Source organism: Ostrinia nubilalis, chromosome 26, assembly GCF_963855985.1.
Source record: "Ostrinia nubilalis chromosome 26, ilOstNubi1.1, whole genome shotgun sequence".
NCBI classification, from domain to species: Eukaryota; Metazoa; Arthropoda; class Insecta; order Lepidoptera; family Crambidae; genus Ostrinia; species Ostrinia nubilalis.
In genome coordinates this window covers 8,376,604-8,399,929 of record NC_087113.1, presented here as the reverse complement: position 1 = coordinate 8,399,929, position 23,326 = coordinate 8,376,604, and the positions used below count along the sequence as shown (strand labels likewise).

Sequence of the window (23,326 nt, the reverse complement as noted above, 5' to 3'; positions counted from 1 at the left end):
AAAAGAAGAAGACATACATACTATTTTTAATGAGCTGTCAAAACGAATGTCAATGGGAACTCTCACGTCAGAGGGCTTAGTGTGAGTTTACATCAAACGTCTTCACTATAGTCTATCCAATATAGCTTGATTAGAATGACAGCTGTCAAACGAATGTGACTAGTGCTGGGATACGGTTCACATAGATGTATCGATAAGTTATCGAAAAAATGATATAAAAAAATGCACCCAATTTTTCTTCATAATCTTTATTCATAAAAATGACAATTATGATTTAAATTTAAAGACAGTAAAATTTAAAAATCATGTCAAGGGTGTACAACCTAAGTCGTAGTCATTATCATCAGTGTTCTTCAGTGGTTTTTTCCTCTCGCTAGAGGGCGGTGGGCATCTCTTCTAGAGCAACGGTGCTATGAATACCCAAAAAATTACCGGTGATTGATTTCCGATGTTTGATTATTTAAGAATGAAATGTTTTTTGGTTTTTAATAGTGAACATTTAGAAAAACGTACAACGTGACTTAAATATGTTAAAAAATTAGTTAGAAAAAATTTTTGTTAAATATGTTAAAAAATGAGTTTTAATTTAATATGACATTTGTCGATATGTCCCAACAACACTAACATTTTTGTAACTCGAGATAACCTTGTAGAGACGTCGTTAATACTCTAGCTTGATTTTTATAATTTCGAATTACTACTTCTTGGTGTAATTTAACGCTGCATTTACACGAAATTAACATTTTTATTGGAAGCACTGTCGTCGAAAATATTGTTTGTAGGTCAGACGTGAATTATTTCTTGTCCGCCAATATTTAGCTCTCATTGATCGCTACTACAAAGTTATGTCGTTACTTTTGATGGCAGCTGTCATTCTAATCAAGCTATATTAGATAGACTATAGTGACTGCGTAAAAAAGTGTCATTAAATGTATGAGATATTTGTACAGCGCCCCTAGCGGAAAATTTCAAGAACTAAAATTTTCATACATATTATTTTTAACGCAGTTGATGTCGCATGTGTTTGATGTAAACTCACACTACGCCCACAGATAGCAAATTCAACTGATTAACGATTTATTGCTATCAAAACTATGTACTAAAAATGTAATTGTAAGTATTAATTGAAAAAAAAAAAACATGATATTACTCGGACACTAGTGTTGTGAATTGCCTTACCATCTAAAAAAAATATCACAAAATTACAGAAAAAAACTCAATCACAACCCGATCGAGCTAACTGCGCACCTCGCTGTAATGCGACTGGAGCGCGTCGATGTGACGTCACAACTGCCAGGTGCGCAGTTAACTTGCCTGAGATATACGCTACTAACCTTGTTCTTCCAGCATTTCCATCCTCTTCCTCTCGATCTCCATTAGACTATCCAATGTCCTCTTCCCAAGCGAATTCATGTCAGTATCGCTGGACAGTATCGGGGCGTCCATCGTCACCTTGGATATCCGGTCTATATCATCTTGGGAAGGAATCTTGCCGGAATCAGATATCCTTTGCGCATCCACAGCGGTTTTAATACTAGGCTCGTCCCCACAGCTCTTTCTGTGCAGGATTTTGGCAGAATTCGCGTTGTCTATGGACGCTTTACGCATGGTTTCAAATGTTACGTGCCCTTTTTGATTCTGAGTCGCCTCTTTTACTTCTTCTGCTGTTTCTTCTTTTAAATCTTCTGTGTAGTTTATTTTGTCCGGAGAAAGGGATTTGGCTTTGATGTATTTGTTATCTGTTAGGATTGGTTTAGGGTTTTTCACGTAGCGGTTTTTGATATTGTTTTCGGTTACGTCATCGTTTTTGACGTGATCCTTGGATTTTTTGCCAAAAGAGTCTTTCTTCATGATCTTCCCTAACGCGGCAAATGTAGGGATTTTCGATGAGGAGTTACTTTTGACAGGTCCAGTATCTTTCTTCTCTTTCTTTTTGGAATGTCTCAAGCTGTTGAACTTGTCAAAATCGGTCTCAATGTTCTCAGTATTGAAGAGCATATTCTCGTTCAAGCTCTGAGACATGATGTCGATTTTCTCCGGTGTCTTTTGTTTCTTCTTACGTTTGAGCGAATCGAAGTTCCTTTCCCAAAATCCTTTCTTCTCCTTCGAAGAAGTGGAAGACTTAGACGGACTTTCGCTGTATCGATTATCGTTATCAATAGGATCGATGTCACCAATCACTCGCCTTTCGATTTCTACGAACATCGACTGCGACATCTGATCTATCGAGTTGAACTTATCCTTCATTTGTTTAGTGTGATCTTCGGATATCTTTGTTATATCAATTTCGTCGCTGTCCGAACTTTGCGGGGAATACCCGAACTCGCCGGATTTGGTTCGCGTTTGGTCCGTGTAAAACGCGCTATCGGGCGATTGGGTTCGTTCGATGTCGTTTAGCTTCGCCACGATTGGTTTGAGTTCTTTCTCTATATTCTGCACTTTGCCCGTCAGTTCTTCGACTCGGTTGAGCAGTTTTAAGTACTCCGCCCGTAGGACTTTGGTCTCGTCTAAAGCTGAAGTGAGGTTATTGTTCGCTTCCGACTTCAAGTTAAGTATTCGAGATTTCTGTGCTTCGATCTTCTTGGTTAGGACTATGATTTCGTTCTGGATGTCTTCTCTGTTCGCCAATCTGTGAAACATTTAAATTATTAGAAAATGGTTAAATTATTTAATCAGAGATAAGGGTTTTTACATTGTCACTTGCACTGCAAAAAATAGTCTTATTCGTCTCTCATCTAGTGCTATAGACGCTGGAACTTTTCTTACCTACCTACTTAATACATTACTATTGAAACTATTCTAGTCGAGTGTTTCGGCAATATATTCTACTTCTAGTGCTATTGTACTCAATTATACATCTTATTAAAGTGGAATAAGCCTACTTACAATTCTGACTCCTCCTCCAAATGCTGGAACTCCAGGTCCTCAGATATTTTGGTCTCATTGTCTAAGATATCTTGCGCGTTTTGAAGCTCTTCCAAAGTCGCTGTGTTGTCTTTCATGTCTTTCTCCAGCCTATACATAAATATACAGTTGAGTTAAAACCAGAGTAAATATATGGTGCTATAGATCGTTTCATCCACGAAGACGCGCCCCACCATTCTTCCGCTAATGTTTGAGTGTTATCAGTACACGCTAAATTATACATGAGTACACACGCACATACAATAATGCCGCTCGGATTGCTCGGATCAAACTCCCCGCACCCCGCGCGACCGAGACCAAAAATTGGTGGGGCGCGTCTCCCAGGATGGCACTAAAGCCCGGTCTCTGAGCACGTAGAATTTTGTCCAATGACCCCAAGCTACCCATCCTTATCGCTCGCGCATAATTATGTTGCTGTTGCGCTCGCACACTCACTGCGGGCGCCCGTCGCACAGTCGCGAAACCAGCGATAAGGATAGGTAGCTTGGGGTCATTGGACAAAATTCTACGTGCTTAGAGACCGGACTTATATCTATATCGCTGCATTGCGACACTCCCTTCCACTCACCCGCACACCTTCCCGCATTCGCCCTGGCCCTACAAGAGCGTCGATGTGACGTCACGGCTGCTAGGTGCGCAGTTAACTCGACGGGGTTGTATATTGTTTTACGAGTACAAGAAAATTATTCGAATAGCGACATCACACAACACGAAATGGACAATCACAGGTAAAACTACTTCATAACATTTTGATTCAGTACCTTTGATTTATCCTATTAGGACTGCTATAAATATATAAATTAGTTTAAGATAGGTTTAGAACTTGGACGAATAAACCACTGGACGCGTAACGAGTGACGTTTTCGTCTTTACCCCGCTAGCACTTACCAAGGCTAAATTAGCCATGGTAAATGTTGTCAGGTTGTCACTTTGTCAGTATGACGCGAGCTCTCGAAGAGTAAAAATATCACGAAAAATGGGTAAATGCGCCGTACTTTATTGCAAAAATTATTCCGGTCACACAAGAAATGTTTCATATCACGCGTAAGTACATTTTAAATCTATTATAGTAGCTATTTTTTCGTAAAATAAATAAAATTTGATATGTAAACAAAATATAATTACGTCATTTTAAAAAGTACTCATTGTACATGTAAATGCTTAAAACATGTAGCATATTTAATTTGGTTGGATTATAGGTTTCATTCATTCATTCACATCTCATTTTTTATGACGTAAAGGGCTTGAAAAATGTCGATAAGTTTATCGATATACCAAACAAACTGAAACTGAAATTATTCAAATTAATTTAAGATTTCCAGTGGATCCAAATAGAAGGAGAAAGTGGATAGAGGCAGTCAGAAGAGAAAATACGTGGATTCCAACTAAAAACCACTGCATTTGTAGCATTCATTTTGCGGAAGAATGCTACAATGCCAATTCTACGAAACAGAGAAAACTGCACAAAGATTCTTTACCTACATTGAATTTGCCTAAATTTGTAAGTACAATCATCATCAAATTTTATTAGATATTTTATCTTAAAAGTCAACTAATTCACCAAAATATCAGTAGACACAAAACATTTATGGTTCAAATTGTGTAACTGGTAGGGCTCAAAAGATAAGGAGACATATAAAGTGCCCTAAAGGGCTACCTTTTTTAGGGTTCCGTAGTCCTGACAAGGAACCCTTATAGTTTTGCTGTCTGTCTGTCCGAGGTTTTGCTTGGAAACTATTGGCACTAGAGAGCTGTAATTTTGTGGAGGTATGTATATTAATCACGCCGAGAAAACAGTAAGATAAAATTTTGAAAAAAAAAAAATTACGGTAGCTAGTTGCTTTACATCTAGGGGTAGGTACATGTAAAGTGGGGGTGAATTTTTTTTATCTTCTACCTCATCGTGTGGGATATCGTTGGACAGGTCTTTTAAAATTGCTTAGGGGTTTCTAAGGCTATTTTTCCATTTAGAGATCTGTTTGCAAATTATTAAAGTTTAAAGTGCCAATTTTGTTTCGAGTCCCCTCTAAAAACTAAACCGTTAGCTTGAAAAATCTGGGAAAATTCATAATAATAATTTATTTCATGAACTTTCAAGGAAAACTATAACGGTTAAGATACATCATACAGGAGTAATAGTCATTTGACTCATGTATTATACTTAACTATAGGTGTACCAGAATCTCATGGCAAATAGGGAAAATAAACTTTGTTGAGAGCAATACTGGGGAAATTGGAATAAACGATCTTGATACTGTTAAATTTTTTACTTTTATTACTTTAATATTAATGAACATGAAGTACGAATATACATTTTAGGTAGGTATGTGTATGAAAAATGTTGTTAGACATCAGATTTTTAACATAGGTAAATGTCTTGGAAATTAAATAAATCGTATATTACTTTAAGTAACTAATTTTATTATGCATCATACTTTTAACTTATCACTTCATTCAGAACTAGAAAACGATTCTAAGAAGTCCACTTGCATTTCTTGTTCTTCAATAGACAGATGATCAAGATAAAGAGGTACTGTAAATAAATTGCTCTTCCAGCATTTCAATGGAGAAGTTCCTGATGTTAAAACACTATATTTCTCTGAATGGGATTAAAATATATACCAAAACTAAAAAGACGGTAAAGTTTTTATTTAAATCGATCAAGAAATGTCTGAGAAATAAATTATTTATATTACCTACATATTTTCGCGTGGAACTGAAACATAGGCGGTGCCGTTCTTTTTGTATATGGCCAGGTCTGGGATATTTTAAAAAAAGGTTACAAAATTTTACTAAGAAAGAATCTTGAGTGACCCTAGCTGAAAAATTAAAAACTGCTAGATTTAAAAAAATGAACCTGTCAACAGCACTGGCTGGATCAGGGGTGATTTACTGTTTGTACTCCGAATGACTGTCGTGAATACACCGATCAAATTGGCGTGAATAGTTATGCGCAACTTTAGGGCCCTGTAACTTATTTATTTGTAGAGATATTTTCATGATTATTTTACAATTATTTTATTATTAGTTTTACTTATATTTATTTCAAGTTTATTTAAAAGAAAAAAATTGGAAACTTCTTCATTATTCAATCTTGCTTTGATGAAATCTTTTTCAATTTTCTTTACATGGTCATAACATCTGCACCAATTTGTGAGACATACCTGAAAACCCCGATAAAGCAGCTATTAAGTAAGAATAATATAAAAAAAACACAACCCTCCTTCTGACGCAGTTGGGTAATAAACTAAATGTATCAAAACATTTCAGTCCCACTTACTGTCAACTCGACGACGCGCTTTAGAATCAAAGATTGACTTTGAATAAATTATGCCTTATTTTACAATTCACATTGAAAACAATATGCTTTGCTTGAACTTTTTCGACTTTTTCAGAAAAATAACAAATAGTCAAGAAGAGATTACAAAAATTTTGCAGCGGCTGACAGATTTCATAATTTTCTTTGACAGGTGACAGTTAAACCATAGACAATTGCCATATGAAAAACACACTTTTCCAATATTTTTGTTTGCCATGAGATTCTGGTACACCTATAATAAAAATTCCTTAGAAGAAAATACAAAAAGTTACTTTAGATGAAGTAATTGCTTGCTTCTAAAATATATTGTGTTAACGACGGACAACAACTACGGAACCCTACATTACGCGTGGCCCCCGCCCGACACGCACTTGGTCGGTTTTTTTAAAATTATCTTTGACATTCATAAGTGCCAAAACACTGGTCAAATTTGAATAAAATATTTATGATTTTGATTGATTTTTTGGCATTATTTTAGTCACATGAAACAAAAGATGATGAGATCCACACAGATGGAACATACAATTTAAACTTTTCATTGCATCTAAATATTAATAATATCATCACAAAAATACGCCAAATGACTACGATTACATATTATTATTATTTTTTATTTTATTAACAGGTTTTATTTTCGTTATGCAATACCGAGGTGGAACCTTTTAGATCTGTGTCATCCCTCACGTTTAGTGAAATACCGGGGTGGTTGGAACTTGATTTGGTCCATCCTGTCATCAACTGTTTTTCAATGGGACGACTTCTGAACATCAGAGAGATCTTGACTGTCAAAATACGTGAATTAGGCCACTGAACTTTTCAAAACAAAACCAACACAGGTGAAATAATATCTGAGCATCTCCCTTGACAACAAATTGAAGCACCCACTCTAAGACTTACAGGAAACGATCTATGAAAGCAAAACAAGGAGACAGGATATTCCGCGATTCTGCACAAAACCCTAAAAGAAATACCCCTCATCAACAGGATAGGTACCCTGTGTACACATCTTCGACCAAAGATAATATCCAGCTTACAGCGGAAACGCGAAATTGCTCTGGAATCAATGAAGTTAGGATATACCGACGTCTTCAAAACCGAAATAAGTACTGGGAGGTCTTCTCGAATGACCTAAACATAAGAATATCAACAACATTAGATAAGAATTAAATAATATCAGATAGTGCATCCGTACTGCAAGCGCTACAAAGCAATACATTGTCATAATGTTATCAAATTGTGTTTGATGAAATGTATAGAAATAGGCTATTGATGAAACTTTTGTCCGTGACGTGAGACAGATTATAACATTTGTTGAGACCAAAAGCTAGTTAGCAGTCGATCGTAACAGAATATTACTTGTTTATTGCTTTACGAATTTGATAATGATAACACAGCAAAAAAATATTTCACCTAGTTACCTACTTATATGAATAATTTGTAATATTATTTGTACCTATGATTTACCAATGGCACTATAATAAACACGATACAATAATTAATTATAGTCTTTTAATTAAAGAAACTTTCAATAATAAATCAATCCATAATTCATTTATCTCGTTAGGTTCATTCATTCATTCATTTACATAACTATCGATAAAAATTTACGATCTTTTCCCAGCACTAAATGTCATTATTTGACAATTGTCAAACCTCTCCCCCCGCAAAAAGTGGTTGATCGTGTTTCCTTAGAAATCTTGTAGGTTTCGTGTCCAGTGGTTTGTTCGTCCAAGGTTTAGAATCATAAATGAAAAAATCCTATACATTTAACACTAAAGAAGTTAGAAACTACCTACTAAGGAAGTTAGAATACAATACATTAATTATTTTATACATAATTAGCGGCCGCCCGCGACTTCGTACGCGTGGATCCCGTTTTACTTTCCTTAGAGGTGGAGTTTCGTAAAATCCTTTCTTAGCGGATGCCTACGTCATAACATCTACCTGCATTCCAAATTTCAGCCCGATCCGTCTAGTGGTTTGGGCTGTGCGTTGATAGATCACTATGTCAGTCAGTCAGTCAGTCACCTTTAAGTTAAGATTATCTTATTTTTAAAACTTAAGTCTTCAACTTTAATAAGGCAAAGCATATGACTGGGTGTTTTCTATGTATTTGTATGTATTTACAAAAAAAAAGTATTTAAGTATGTTTATTTCCGTTGTCTAGTACCCATAGTAGAGGTGGGCGCCACGCCGGCGCGCCGCCGCCGCCGCGAATTTTTTCACGCCGCCGCCGCCGACGACCAGCTGTCGGCGCGCCGATACTGATACTGTACCAACTATTTGCAATTTATTCCTCTCCTATACTGTACTTTCTGGATTTGTGTTTCGAACGCAGAACTAACTTTAATGTTTATTCTTTTACACAAGGCGAACTTAATACCGTTGATATACTAATAAATTGATTGAATAACTTGATACTATCTATATTAACAGTTAATCCAGTACATTATTCAAGTTGCTGCTTGGCCTAGTAAATAATTGATCGCGAGACGCGCCGGTCCCTCTTGCTGTCAAGAAAAAAATCGCCGCCTTCGTCTGGCAGACAACCCACACTATTGGATTATACTTTAAGCGAATAACTCACACAGAGATTGGCAAATATGTCTCGGAATGCAAATAAGAACCACAACCTCTGGAAGGCAACAAAGTACCTCCCTCAGTGTTCTCCGCCTATTAACTCCGGTAATACACATGAGTGCGAACTGACGAGAAAAATCTCAGACCTTTGCTATATGACAATGACAAGCCGGTTTATTTAAACCTAACGACACGGATAATCCAAAAAATCCACAGTTCAATCCAAAAATAAGATCAAGTATTGGACTTGATCCGAGACTTGCAACTATGCCTGTCTTTGAGACCTGCTGATGATGATGATTCATCCGACCGATTTCGGTCATGGTGAACACTTCGACTTAGCTGTCTTGGCGGCACTGGTGCGTCCGAAGATGGCTTACATAGCCGATCTTCGTGGCAAACTCTTCGCACATTGAGAGTATCTGAGCACGCCGCCAGCATAATTATAGTGAATGGCGGCAGATGGACGGGATTTACATCATCGCGTTTCGCGTCGAGTTTAGTTGTGCGCTGCTCCTTGAACTCGCGGATTCGGCTATTCACAATCTCCCGCCATTCTAGGCGCTGTGCAGCTGTTGGCGCTTCTCGGGTCCTCGGGCTTCTTCGACATCGATCGGCCATCATCGGCTCCGCGCGAGGCGCCGGCACACTCCGTACGTGCCCGACGCCCACTCAGCCTCACGACCGTCACCGGTGTCAGACGCGGCCCTCCCACGTAGGCGCGAACTAGCGATATATTTATAATTATTATACCTATGAAATACAGTCCGCCTTTAATTTATATCTAACGTCTAGTAAGACCCTAACATTGGTCCTTATCTCGCCGTCTACTCGTCTGGTTCCTGAGTGATCGCTGTACAACTGCGTGTCACCGTTCGTCGTGGACTTTGACCGGAACAACGTGGAACCGTCGTCACCTTAGCCGCGTGGAAGAGGATCCTGGAGCTGATGTCACCTATTGTTGGGGAGTATACAGTTCATGCGTGAGTCGTTCCAATTAGTCGCTTCCCTAATTGTCTATTTTTTTTCAACTTTGCCGAAAATCGTTCCTATTTGCCAACTTAATTCATATTTTCTCATTCATCGTCTTGCTTCTCACTTTATCAGCCCGCAAACCTACTATCTGTCTCTTTCTTTGCGTATTTTTTTGCAAGCTCGTGTTTACGTACACGCGGTCAATAACCCTAACGGGACCCGCCTTCCTTACGTAATCGCACTAAACTGCATCGACTGCATCAATCAGCTGTTTGCGCGCTATTCATTCATTTTATTACGCATAATTTCCCTTTCTTTCATTAAACTTTACACGTGCTTGTTCAAATCAAAATGGCTGACATAAAATCTTTACTTAAAAAACGAAGCACGTACAAGTGTAAGCTTACAATCTTTACCAATTATTTAAATTTATTAAACACTGGATCCACAATTTCAGAATTGCAACGTTTAGACCTCGAGGAACGCTTTAGTAGATTCAATGTTATGTACACTGAATTCGATGCATTGCAGAGCGAGATCGAGATGCTCGAGGAGGACCCCGAGGACCTTGTCGAGGAGCGCGAGGACTTCGAGCGCCAGTACTTCAGCCAGGTGGCCCTCGCACGCTCTCTGCTTGGGGTTTCTTCCAAAGGTTCCGTATCAGACTCCAAACATGATAACACTAATGCACAATTCAATAACAACTTTGTTCGATTACCTAAAATCAATCTACCTAGCTTCGATGGGAACTATCAATACTGGCTCGAGTTTAGAGACACATTTATTTCGTTAATTCATGATAATAATAGCATAGGCAATATTAACAAATTTCATTATTTGCGAGCTTCACTCCAAGGAAATGCAGCCTTAATTATAAAAAATATTGATTTTACCGGCGATAACTATAATGTGGCATGGGACTTATTATGCGAACGTTTTAATAACAATCGCCTTCTTATAGACAATCATTTGCAGGCAATATTTGATGTTGAGCCCGTATTGAGGGAGTCCAGTACTTCTCTTAGAAACTTAGTTGATGTAATAAATAAAAACATTAGAGCTCTTACAACATTAAAACAACCTACTGAACATTGGCATACTCTTCTTATTTTTATATTGGCTAAAAAGTTGGACATAACAACAAGTCGTCACTGGGAAGAGTATCGCAATGAGTTGTCTATTGAACCCACTTTACATCAATTTTGTACTTTTATAGGAAGGAAAGCGGACTTATTGGAATCAATTGAAACAAATCATAACTCGTCTAATAATAATAATATATTGGTTGCCTTAAATAATAATCATACAAACTTAAATAAACAAACACAACAAAATAAAAAATCTAATAGTAATAACAGTTATAATAATAGTAAACAAAACTTTTTAACTTGTCCGCTTTGCTCCCAACGCCATTTACTATTTTCGTGTGAATCTTTTAGAGCTTTGTCTATTGAGAACCGTATACAAAAAGCAAAGGATTTTAAAGTTTGTCTTAACTGCTTACGCCCTGGTCATTTTGCTAAGCAATGCAAGCTCACTCATTGCAAATATTGTAAAACTAAACACAACACTCTTTTACATTTGGAATCACAAAATTTAGTACCTTTTATTAATCCTTTGCCTTCTGCTATTGACAATGTTACCTCCGCAGCTACTTCCTTGCAGATTGCTACTTCTTCCCATGTTTTACTGTCCACAGCATTGGTGAACGTCTTGAACACTTCGGGCGAGAAGTACACTGCCCGGCTACTACTGGACAACGGTAGTACAGCCAACTTCGTAACGCAACGCTTGTGTGACAAGTTGGGTTTGTCACGATGCGGCACGAGAACAAAGGTCACAGGTATCAACAACCATATCTCTTCAAGTACACAGTCTTGTAACCTCACAATCGAGTCTTTATGCTGTGCCTACAATCTAGATATAGTGTGTCATGTCTTGCCTGAGATCTCTAATGTTCTACCCTCTTCTTTCGTGAACATAAATCACGTACCTATCCCCCCAGGTCTTCAGTTAGCTGACCCGAATTTCAATATTCCGTCGGTCATCGACATCCTGGTAGGCGCGGAAGTCTTTTGGAATGTCTTAGGTTCCAATTTCATTGATTTAGGTAAAAATCTCCCCAAATTGTGTGAAACAAAGTTTGGCTGGTTGGTTTCAGGAAGCGTATCATGCCAAAAGAATAGCACTACCTTTCAGTCCTGTAACCACACAAGTTTAGCCCCTACTCCTGACCTATCTCAATTTTGGGAACTTGATTATGTCTCACCTAATCACTCACACTCCTTAGAGGAAAGAGCATGTGAGAAACATTTTTTTGAGACAACCTTCCGCAAGGACGACGGTCGTTTTGTCGTCTCTATGCCACTGAAACAAGATCCAAGTTTACTGGGACTCTCTTACGAAAACGCTAAATGTAGGTTCTTGTCGTTAGAACGACGTTTTCACCGCGATCCCATCTTCAAAGATCGATATTTTGATTTCATGCACGAGTATGAATCACTAGGTCACATGACATTAGACAATGATTGCGCCTCTATGCCTAACAGCTCTAAGGGAAGTTATTTTATTCCACATCACGGCGTTATTAGGGAGTCTAGTTCCACTACTAAGCTTCGCGTAGTTTTCGACGCTTCAGCTCCCACTTCTTCAGGAGTGTCTCTTAATGACCTCCAAATGGTAGGGCCTGTCGTTCAGGATGATCTATTCTCCATTTTAATACGCTTTCGCCAACATAGGTACGTGATTTCGGGCGACGTAGAGAAAATGTACAGAGCGATAGAATTAAATCCCATCCAACGACCCTTACAAAAAATCATATTTCGGTTCGACACAAAGGAACCTCTTAAAACCTACACTTTAAATACAGTAACTTATGGTACTGCTTCTGCGCCATATTTGGCCACCAAATGTCTAGTGAGCCTCGCGGATAATTTAGAAGACAGTCGCGTTAAATCCGCTATACAACGTGATTTTTACGTAGATGACTTCCTCCATTCTGCTAGTTCAATTTCAGAAACTATCGATGTTGCTAAACAAGTAGCATCGGTACTGTCTTCAGCCCAACTTTATCTACGTAAATGGAAATCAAATTCTCCCGAAATTTTGTCTCAAATTAGTGGCGCGCATTCTGGTGAGCCAAACAATTCTATTGATTTTTCAGAGCAGGGCCAAGGCAACTGTCAATCTAAAACTTTAGGTCTTCATTGGATATGTAATACAGACAACTTAACCTTTTCAATTCATATAGAACATTCTAAAATCATAACAAAACGTCACATTCTCTCAGTAATAAGCCAAATTTTTGATCCCCTGGGACTTGTGGGACCGTGTGTCGTCGAAGCAAAAATCATTATGCAACATTTGTGGCTAGAAAAGTACGATTGGGATGACACGGTTTCACTTGAAATTAGTGACTTATGGTTTTTGTTTGAAAGTACTTTATCTTTTCTTAATAAACTTAACATCCCACGCTGGATTTCCAGTGAGGAATCGTCTATTTACGAGGTCCATGTTTTCACAGATGCATCCGAGAAGGCCTATGGAGCTTGCCTGTACATTCGATCTTACAACCCTGGCTCAAACTCGGTGCATGTTCAACTTGTGGCGTCTAGAAACCGCATAGCTCCCATAAAACCCACCACCATACCTAGACTCGAACTCTGTGGTGCGTTGTTAGGTGCAAGACTGTGTACAAAAGTAGTTAACTCGCTTACTTTGCACATAGACAAATGTAGATTTTGGTGTGACTCCACAATAGTTTTAGGTTGGCTGTCAACTCCATCTACTCAATTAAAACCCTTTGTGCGAAATAGAGTCAACGAAATTCAGGAGAGTACTTGTGGTCATACCTGGAGCTACGTGCCGTCAAAGGACAACCCGGCAGATCTCGTTTCACGGGGCCTAAGAGCTGACGTCATTGGCGACACCCTTCTATGGTGGTCTGGACCTTCATTTTTAACACAGAGTGAAAATGAATGGCCCGTCATGCCTAATGTCGTGAAGCGTGATCTACCTGAAGTAGCTTCTCACATCATTAGCAGTAGTGATGCTGTAGATAATGCTTGTAGTCGTAGTAGCGCTTTCTTAACCAATAACATTGACATAACAATTATTCAATCTTTAATATCGCAATACTCAAGCTTTACTAAGTTACAGCGAGTTGTAGCCTATTTGTGTAGATTTGTTCATAACCTTAAAAACATAAATAATAAAAGGTGTGGCAATCTCTCTTTATTTGAATTAAAAAGTTCTCATGACTTAATTTTACATTGTGCTCAACTTCAAATGTTTCCTAACGAATACAAATTATTACAGTCCAAGAAGACATTGCCACACAAAAATAAATTGATTCCATTATCACCATTTTTAGATAACAATGGTCTTATTCGCGTAGGCGGGAGGCTTGATAATTCCCCCTACGACTATAACTTAAAACATCCAATCTTATTATGTGGCTCTCATTACATTACCAAACTTATCTTTCAAATGCAACATATAAAACTTTTACATGCCGGCCCTCAATTACTTTTGGCTAGCGTTCGCCAAACCTATTGGCCTCTTAAAGGCAGAAATCTTTCAAAGCATGTTGTTAACAAATGTGTAATTTGTTACAGACATAGAGCTCAAAATGTACAACCTGTAATGGGACAGCTACCTCTTAATAGAACACAATTAGATTTTCCATTTCAAAACTGTAATGTTGACTATGCTGGCCCAGTTTTGATAGCCGATCGAAAGGGACGTGGTTGTAAGTTGTTGAAATCTTATCTGTGCATTTTTGTTTGTTCTGCAGTGAAGGCTGTACATTTGGAGCTTGTTACGGACCTCACCACCGAAGCTTACATGGCTGCTCTGAATCGGTTCGTGGCGCGGCGAGGCAAGCCTCAAAGCATCACGTCCGATAATGGCACTAACTTTGTCGGTGCATCGAATGATCTGCAAAGGTTCCTTTCGAGTAATAATAATCTAGCATCTCATATAGCCCAGGAAGGCATTGAATTTATTTTTACTCCTCCCTACACACCCCATTTTAATTCATTAGCCGAAGCTGCAGTCAAATCATGTAAGCATCATTTAAAAAGATTATTACATCTCACTCATTTTACATTCGAGGAAATGACAACTTGCCTTTGTAAAATCGAGGCCGTCCTCAATTCACGACCTCTTACCTCTCTTTCTTCTGACCCTAACGATTTTTCGGCTCTTACACCTTCCCATTTCCTAATTGGGCGACCATTGCTGACTGTACCTCACCCTCATGTGGCTGACGTCACTATCACCCGTCTGGATCGATGGAAACGCATCCAACACGTTCAGCAACACTTCTGGCGACGGTTTCATAACGAGTATGTCTCTCTGCTACAGACCAAGACGAAATGGTTGGCATCCACAGGCGAGGTCAAGCCTGGACAGCTGGTGCTCATCAAGGAGAAGACCCCGCCACTGCTCTGGTCACTAGGGCGGGTCGTGAAGACCTATCCAGGCGTGGATGGCATCACCAGGGTGGCCGAGTTGAAGACCAAGAGGGGGACCATACGTCGAGCCTTCAACTGCATCTGCCCGCTTCCACTTCATTGAAGAAGATGACTCTTCAACCCGGGGAGTATGTTGGCGCTTCTCGGGTCCTCGGGCTTCTTCGACATCGATCGGCCATCATCGGCTCCGCGCGAGGCGCCGGCACACTCCGTACGTGCCCGACGCCCACTCAGCCTCACGACCGTCACCGGTGTCAGACGCGGCCCTCCCACGTAGGCGCGAACTAGCGATATATTTATAATTATTATACCTATGAAATACAGTCCGCCTTTAATTTATATCTAACGTCTAGTAAGACCCTAACATTGGTCCTTATCTCGCCGTCTACTCGTCTGGTTCCTGAGTGATCGCTGTACAACTGCGTGTCACCGTTCGTCGTGGACTTTGACCGGAACAACGTGGAACCGTCGTCACCTTAGCCGCGTGGAAGAGGATCCTGGAGCTGATGTCACCTATTGTTGGGGAGTATACAGTTCATGCGTGAGTCGTTCCAATTAGTCGCTTCCCTAATTGTCTATTTTTTTTCAACTTTGCCGAAAATCGTTCCTATTTGCCAACTTAATTCATATTTTCTCATTCATCGTCTTGCTTCTCACTTTATCAGCCCGCAAACCTACTATCTGTCTCTTTCTTTGCGTATTTTTTTGCAAGCTCGTGTTTACGTACACGCGGTCAATAACCCTAACGGGACCCGCCTTCCTTACGTAATCGCACTAAACTGCATCGACTGCATCAATCAGCTGTTTGCGCGCTATTCATTCATTTTATTACGCATAATTTCCCTTTCTTTCATTAAACTTTACACGTGCTTGTTCAAATCAAAATGGCTGACATAAAATCTTTACTTAAAAAACGAAGCACGTACAAGTGTAAGCTTACAATCTTTACCAATTATTTAAATTTATTAAACACTGGATCCACAATTTCAGAATTGCAACGTTTAGACCTCGAGGAACGCTTTAGTAGATTCAATGTTATGTACACTGAATTCGATGCATTGCAGAGCGAGATCGAGATGCTCGAGGAGGACCCCGAGGACCTTGTCGAGGAGCGCGAGGACTTCGAGCGCCAGTACTTCAGCCAGGTGGCCCTCGCACGCTCTCTGCTTGGGGTTTCTTCCAAAGGTTCCGTATCAGACTCCAAACATGATAACACTAATGCACAATTCAATAACAACTTTGTTCGATTACCTAAAATCAATCTACCTAGCTTCGATGGGAACTATCAATACTGGCTCGAGTTTAGAGACACATTTATTTCGTTAATTCATGATAATAATAGCATAGGCAATATTAACAAATTTCATTATTTGCGAGCTTCACTCCAAGGAAATGCAGCCTTAATTATAAAAAATATTGATTTTACCGGCGATAACTATAATGTGGCATGGGACTTATTATGCGAACGTTTTAATAACAATCGCCTTCTTATAGACAATCATTTGCAGGCAATATTTGATGTTGAGCCCGTATTGAGGGAGTCCAGTACTTCTCTTAGAAACTTAGTTGATGTAATAAATAAAAACATTAGAGCTCTTACAACATTAAAACAACCTACTGAACATTGGCATACTCTTCTTATTTTTATATTGGCTAAAAAGTTGGACATAACAACAAGTCGTCACTGGGAAGAGTATCGCAATGAGTTGTCTATTGAACCCACTTTACATCAATTTTGTACTTTTATAGGAAGGAAAGCGGACTTATTGGAATCAATTGAAACAAATCATAACTCGTCTAATAATAATAATATATTGGTTGCCTTAAATAATAATCATACAAACTTAAATAAACAAACACAACAAAATAAAAAATCTAATAGTAATAACAGTTATAATAATAGTAAACAAAACTTTTTAACTTGTCCGCTTTGCTCCCAACGCCATTTACTATTTTCGTGTGAATCTTTTAGAGCTTTGTCTATTGAGAACCGTATACAAAAAGCAAAGGATTTTAAAGTTTGTCTTAACTGCTTACGCCCTGGTCATTTTGCTAAGCAATGCAAGCTCACTCATTGCAAATATTGTAAAACTAAACACAACACTCTTTTACATTTGGAATCACAAAATTTAGTACCTTTTATTAATCCTTTGCCTTCTGCTATTGACAATGTTACCTCCGCAGCTACTTCCTTGCAGATTGCTACTTCTTCCCATGTTTTACTGTCCACAGCATTGGTGAACGTCTTGAACACTTCGGGCGAGAAGTACACTGCCCGGCTACTACTGGACAACGGTAGTACAGCCAACTTCGTAACGCAACGCTTGTGTGACAAGTTGGGTTTGTCACGATGCGGCACGAGAACAAAGGTCACAGGTATCAACAACCATATCTCTTCAAGTACACAGTCTTGTAACCTCACAATCGAGTCTTTATGCTGTGCCTACAATCTAGATATAGTGTGTCATGTCTTGCCTGAGATCTCTAATGTTCTACCCTCTTCTTTCGTGAACATAAATCACGTACCTATCCCCCCAGGTCTTCAGTTAGCTGACCCGAATTTCAATATTCCGTCGGTCATCGACATCCTGGTAGGCGCGGAAGTCTTTTGGAATGTCTTAGGTTCCAATTTCATTGATTTAGGTAAAAATCTCCCCAAATTGTGTGAAACAAAGTTTGGCTGGTTGGTTTCAGGAAGCGTATCATGCCAAAAGAATAGCACTACCTTTCAGTCCTGTAACCACACAAGTTTAGCCCCTACTCCTGACCTATCTCAATTTTGGGAACTTGATTATGTCTCACCTAATCACTCACACTCCTTAGAGGAAAGAGCATGTGAGAAACATTTTTTTGAGACAACCTTCCGCAAGGACGACGGTCGTTTTGTCGTCTCTATGCCACTGAAACAAGATCCAAGTTTACTGGGACTCTCTTACGAAAACGCTAAATGTAGGTTCTTGTCGTTAGAACGACGTTTTCACCGCGATCCCATCTTCAAAGATCGATATTTTGATTTCATGCACGAGTATGAATCACTAGGTCACATGACATTAGACAATGATTGCGCCTCTATGCCTAACAGCTCTAAGGGAAGTTATTTTATTCCACATCACGGCGTTATTAGGGAGTCTAGTTCCACTACTAAGCTTCGCGTAGTTTTCGACGCTTCAGCTCCCACTTCTTCAGGAGTGTCTCTTAATGACCTCCAAATGGTAGGGCCTGTCGTTCAGGATGATCTATTCTCCATTTTAATACGCTTTCGCCAACATAGGTACGTGATTTCGGGCGACGTAGAGAAAATGTACAGAGCGATAGAATTAAATCCCATCCAACGACCCTTACAAAAAATCATATTTCGGTTCGACACAAAGGAACCTCTTAAAACCTACACTTTAAATACAGTAACTTATGGTACTGCTTCTGCGCCATATTTGGCCACCAAATGTCTAGTGAGCCTCGCGGATAATTTAGAAGACAGTCGCGTTAAATCCGCTATACAACGTGATTTTTACGTAGATGACTTCCTCCATTCTGCTAGTTCAATTTCAGAAACTATCGATGTTGCTAAACAAGTAGCATCGGTACTGTCTTCAGCCCAACTTTATCTACGTAAATGGAAATCAAATTCTCCCGAAATTTTGTCTCAAATTAGTGGCGCGCATTCTGGTGAGCCAAACAATTCTATTGATTTTTCAGAGCAGGGCCAAGGCAACTGTCAATCTAAAACTTTAGGTCTTCATTGGATATGTAATACAGACAACTTAACCTTTTCAATTCATATAGAACATTCTAAAATCATAACAAAACGTCACATTCTCTCAGTAATAAGCCAAATTTTTGATCCCCTGGGACTTGTGGGACCGTGTGTCGTCGAAGCAAAAATCATTATGCAACATTTGTGGCTAGAAAAGTACGATTGGGATGACACGGTTTCACTTGAAATTAGTGACTTATGGTTTTTGTTTGAAAGTACTTTATCTTTTCTTAATAAACTTAACATCCCACGCTGGATTTCCAGTGAGGAATCGTCTATTTACGAGGTCCATGTTTTCACAGATGCATCCGAGAAGGCCTATGGAGCTTGCCTGTACATTCGATCTTACAACCCTGGCTCAAACTCGGTGCATGTTCAACTTGTGGCGTCTAGAAACCGCATAGCTCCCATAAAACCCACCACCATACCTAGACTCGAACTCTGTGGTGCGTTGTTAGGTGCAAGACTGTGTACAAAAGTAGTTAACTCGCTTACTTTGCACATAGACAAATGTAGATTTTGGTGTGACTCCACAATAGTTTTAGGTTGGCTGTCAACTCCATCTACTCAATTAAAACCCTTTGTGCGAAATAGAGTCAACGAAATTCAGGAGAGTACTTGTGGTCATACCTGGAGCTACGTGCCGTCAAAGGACAACCCGGCAGATCTCGTTTCACGGGGCCTAAGAGCTGACGTCATTGGCGACACCCTTCTATGGTGGTCTGGACCTTCATTTTTAACACAGAGTGAAAATGAATGGCCCGTCATGCCTAATGTCGTGAAGCGTGATCTACCTGAAGTAGCTTCTCACATCATTAGCAGTAGTGATGCTGTAGATAATGCTTGTAGTCGTAGTAGCGCTTTCTTAACCAATAACATTGACATAACAATTATTCAATCTTTAATATCGCAATACTCAAGCTTTACTAAGTTACAGCGAGTTGTAGCCTATTTGTGTAGATTTGTTCATAACCTTAAAAACATAAATAATAAAAGGTGTGGCAATCTCTCTTTATTTGAATTAAAAAGTTCTCATGACTTAATTTTACATTGTGCTCAACTTCAAATGTTTCCTAACGAATACAAATTATTACAGTCCAAGAAGACATTGCCACACAAAAATAAATTGATTCCATTATCACCATTTTTAGATAACAATGGTCTTATTCGCGTAGGCGGGAGGCTTGATAATTCCCCCTACGACTATAACTTAAAACATCCAATCTTATTATGTGGCTCTCATTACATTACCAAACTTATCTTTCAAATGCAACATATAAAACTTTTACATGCCGGCCCTCAATTACTTTTGGCTAGCGTTCGCCAAACCTATTGGCCTCTTAAAGGCAGAAATCTTTCAAAGCATGTTGTTAACAAATGTGTAATTTGTTACAGACATAGAGCTCAAAATGTACAACCTGTAATGGGACAGCTACCTCTTAATAGAACACAATTAGATTTTCCATTTCAAAACTGTAATGTTGACTATGCTGGCCCAGTTTTGATAGCCGATCGAAAGGGACGTGGTTGTAAGTTGTTGAAATCTTATCTGTGCATTTTTGTTTGTTCTGCAGTGAAGGCTGTACATTTGGAGCTTGTTACGGACCTCACCACCGAAGCTTACATGGCTGCTCTGAATCGGTTCGTGGCGCGGCGAGGCAAGCCTCAAAGCATCACGTCCGATAATGGCACTAACTTTGTCGGTGCATCGAATGATCTGCAAAGGTTCCTTTCGAGTAATAATAATCTAGCATCTCATATAGCCCAGGAAGGCATTGAATTTATTTTTACTCCTCCCTACACACCCCATTTTAATTCATTAGCCGAAGCTGCAGTCAAATCATGTAAGCATCATTTAAAAAGATTATTACATCTCACTCATTTTACATTCGAGGAAATGACAACTTGCCTTTGTAAAATCGAGGCCGTCCTCAATTCACGACCTCTTACCTCTCTTTCTTCTGACCCTAACGATTTTTCGGCTCTTACACCTTCCCATTTCCTAATTGGGCGACCATTGCTGACTGTACCTCACCCTCATGTGGCTGACGTCACTATCACCCGTCTGGATCGATGGAAACGCATCCAACACGTTCAGCAACACTTCTGGCGACGGTTTCATAACGAGTATGTCTCTCTGCTACAGACCAAGACGAAATGGTTGGCATCCACAGGCGAGGTCAAGCCTGGACAGCTGGTGCTCATCAAGGAGAAGACCCCGCCACTGCTCTGGTCACTAGGGCGGGTCGTGAAGACCTATCCAGGCGTGGATGGCATCACCAGGGTGGCCGAGTTGAAGACCAAGAGGGGGACCATACGTCGAGCCTTCAACTGCATCTGCCCGCTTCCACTTCATTGAAGAAGATGACTCTTCAACCCGGGGAGTATGTTGGCGCTTCTCGGGTCCTCGGGCTTCTTCGACATCGATCGGCCATCATCGGCTCCGCGCGAGGCGCCGGCACACTCCGTACGTGCCCGACGCCCACTCAGCCTCACGACCGTCACCGGTGTCAGACGCGGCCCTCCCACGTAGGCGCGAACTAGCGATATATTTATAATTATTATACCTATGAAATACAGTCCGCCTTTAATTTATATCTAACGTCTAGTAAGACCCTAACAGCAGCCAAACCTTCCCATTGTGATTTGAGAGGGCCCATTTTGCACCTTTTCATATGCTGCTTCTGGACATCTTTGTACCTGACTATCTGAGGAGTTGACCGCCATGTTTCCGCTTACCCGCAGAACCAAAGTGACTGACCTATGTCAGCCGCAGAATCGGTAAAATCAAGTTGCAGTAGGCGGGGCACATAGCTTTCAACCACCTGTGCCACTCCCGCCGTGACTCGAATAGCGGCCTCACGATACGTCTTGTCTGTTGCTACCACGAGCGTATCATCCGCGTAACAAATGGCCTTGACACTGGGCAGCCGAATATCGCGGATGGCCCAGTCGTAGCCGATTTTCCACAGGAGAGGCCCAAGGACCGAACCCTGTGGGACACCGCACGACACTGGCCTCCCACCCCAGCCATTAGCCGTTGGAAATGTCACTTCTCTTCCCGCTAGGTAGGCACGAATTATAGCCTGAAGGTACAGAGGAACCCCATGATGTTTTAAGGCCTCCTCTATACAGCTATGGGGGCCTTCCCCATAGCTGTTAAACGCGTTGGCGATGTCTAGGGACACTGCCACAACGCTCCCCCCTCTTGCTAGATATCACTAAAACTTTTAATCTTTTAAATGTAAAGAGTACAACTGATATCTGGGGCATCTCTGTCAAGATAGTCAAACACATTATTGATATAATTTCCCCACAGTTAGCGATAATATTCAATAATTGCATAGAGAAGGGAATCTTCCCCGACCTCATGAAACACAGTAGACTAATGCCATTATTTAAGTCTGGTAGCAAAACCGACCCTGGCAATTATAGACCCATTTCTATCTTGCCCGCTTTGAGCAAGATTTTTGAAAAAATCATACAGGAGCAACTTATGATTCACTTTGGCTCTAATAAACTATTTCATAGTGAACAATATGGTTTTACCAAGGGTCGTTCCACCACCGATGCCGGGGTTGCACTACTTAAACATATCTTCGAGGCTTGGGAAAATTCTCAAAATGCACTAGGGGTCTTCTGTGATCTCTCAAAAGCTTTTGACTGCGTAGAACATCAAACGCTAATTCGCAAACTGCACTATTATGGGGTAAAGGACTCGGCTTTGGATTTAATACAATCCTATCTAAACTTTAGAGTTCAAAAAGTCGACATAAATGGTGTTTTGTCTTCTGGGTCACCTGTGAAAATGGGAGTTCCGCAGGGGTCCATTCTGGGTCCATTCTTGTTTCTTATATACATTAATGATCTACCATATTTTGTTAAAGACTCTTGCGAAATCGTGTTATTTGCTGATGACACTTCTTTGATTTTTAATATTGATAGAAGTAAAAATAACTTTGACGATGTAAATAATGCACTAACAAGAGTTTTAAGTTGGTTCACTACAAATAATCTACAACTGAATGCAAAGAAAACAAAATGTATAAAATTCTCTTTGCCTAACGTAAAAACAGTTAGTACCCAAATAGAACTTAATAATAATGCAATCGATCTGGTAGAATCTACTGTATTTCTGGGAATTACCCTGGATTCAAAACTCCAGTGGGGCTCCCATATAGAAACTCTGGCGGGAAAGCTCAGCTCAGCGGCTTTTGCAATAAAAAGGATACGGTCATTAACCGATGTTTCAACAGCTCGCTTAGTCTACTTTAGCTACTTTCATAGCCTAATGTC

The 23,326-nt window shown here is 39.8% G+C and overlaps 2 protein-coding genes across 15 annotated transcripts in view; one reads left to right on the top strand and one right to left on the bottom strand.

The window, feature by feature from the left end:
* LOC135084560 (uncharacterized) overlaps window positions 1–23,326 on the bottom strand; it is a 131,574-nt gene that overhangs the window by 33,003 nt on the left and 75,245 nt on the right. For both annotated transcript variants that reach the window (XM_063979323.1, XM_063979322.1), the window contains 3 exons: window positions 3,687–3,710; window positions 2,887–3,015; window positions 1,335–2,629 (listed from right to left, as the gene is read on the bottom strand). In XM_063979323.1, the coding sequence (XP_063835393.1) occupies window positions 1,335–2,629; window positions 2,887–3,015; window positions 3,687–3,710 (1,448 nt within the window). The remainder of the gene's footprint in view (window positions 1–1,334; window positions 2,630–2,886; window positions 3,016–3,686; window positions 3,711–23,326) is intronic.
* LOC135084569 (uncharacterized) lies at window positions 9,580–21,582 on the top strand. 13 transcript variants are annotated; one of them, XR_010259889.1, is made up of 4 exons: window positions 9,580–10,451; window positions 11,499–11,561; window positions 14,595–15,549; window positions 21,177–21,582. XR_010259889.1 is itself a non-coding variant. In XM_063979338.1 (4 exons), exons 2-4 carry the CDS (start codon window positions 14,706–14,708, stop codon window positions 21,387–21,389), a joined length of 636 nt encoding a protein of 211 aa, XP_063835408.1. In that variant the 5' UTR covers window positions 10,460–11,642; window positions 14,416–14,705; the 3' UTR covers window positions 21,390–21,582. The 13 variants fall into 13 exon arrangements, 6 of the variants coding, with proteins under 6 accessions (XP_063835407.1, XP_063835408.1, XP_063835404.1 ...); XR_010259888.1 differs by having other exon boundaries at window positions 11,499–11,642; XM_063979338.1 differs by lacking the exon at window positions 9,580–10,451 and having other exon boundaries at window positions 10,460–11,642; window positions 14,416–14,745; window positions 15,167–15,549.

Bases quoted from the DNA above. Each gene is read 5' to 3' on its own strand.
- LOC135084569 (XM_063979333.1), top strand. From the start codon at position 16,161: ATGGCTGACATAAAATCTTTACTTAAAAAACGAAGCACGTACAAGTGT. The intron at 16,462-17,508 runs GTTCCGTATCAG...TACTGTCCACAG, and splicing joins GCTTGGGGTTTCTTCCAAAG to CATTGGTGAACGTCTTGAAC. The intron at 17,653-20,604 runs GTATCAACAACC...TTTGTTCTGCAG, and splicing joins CACGAGAACAAAGGTCACAG to TGAAGGCTGTACATTTGGAG.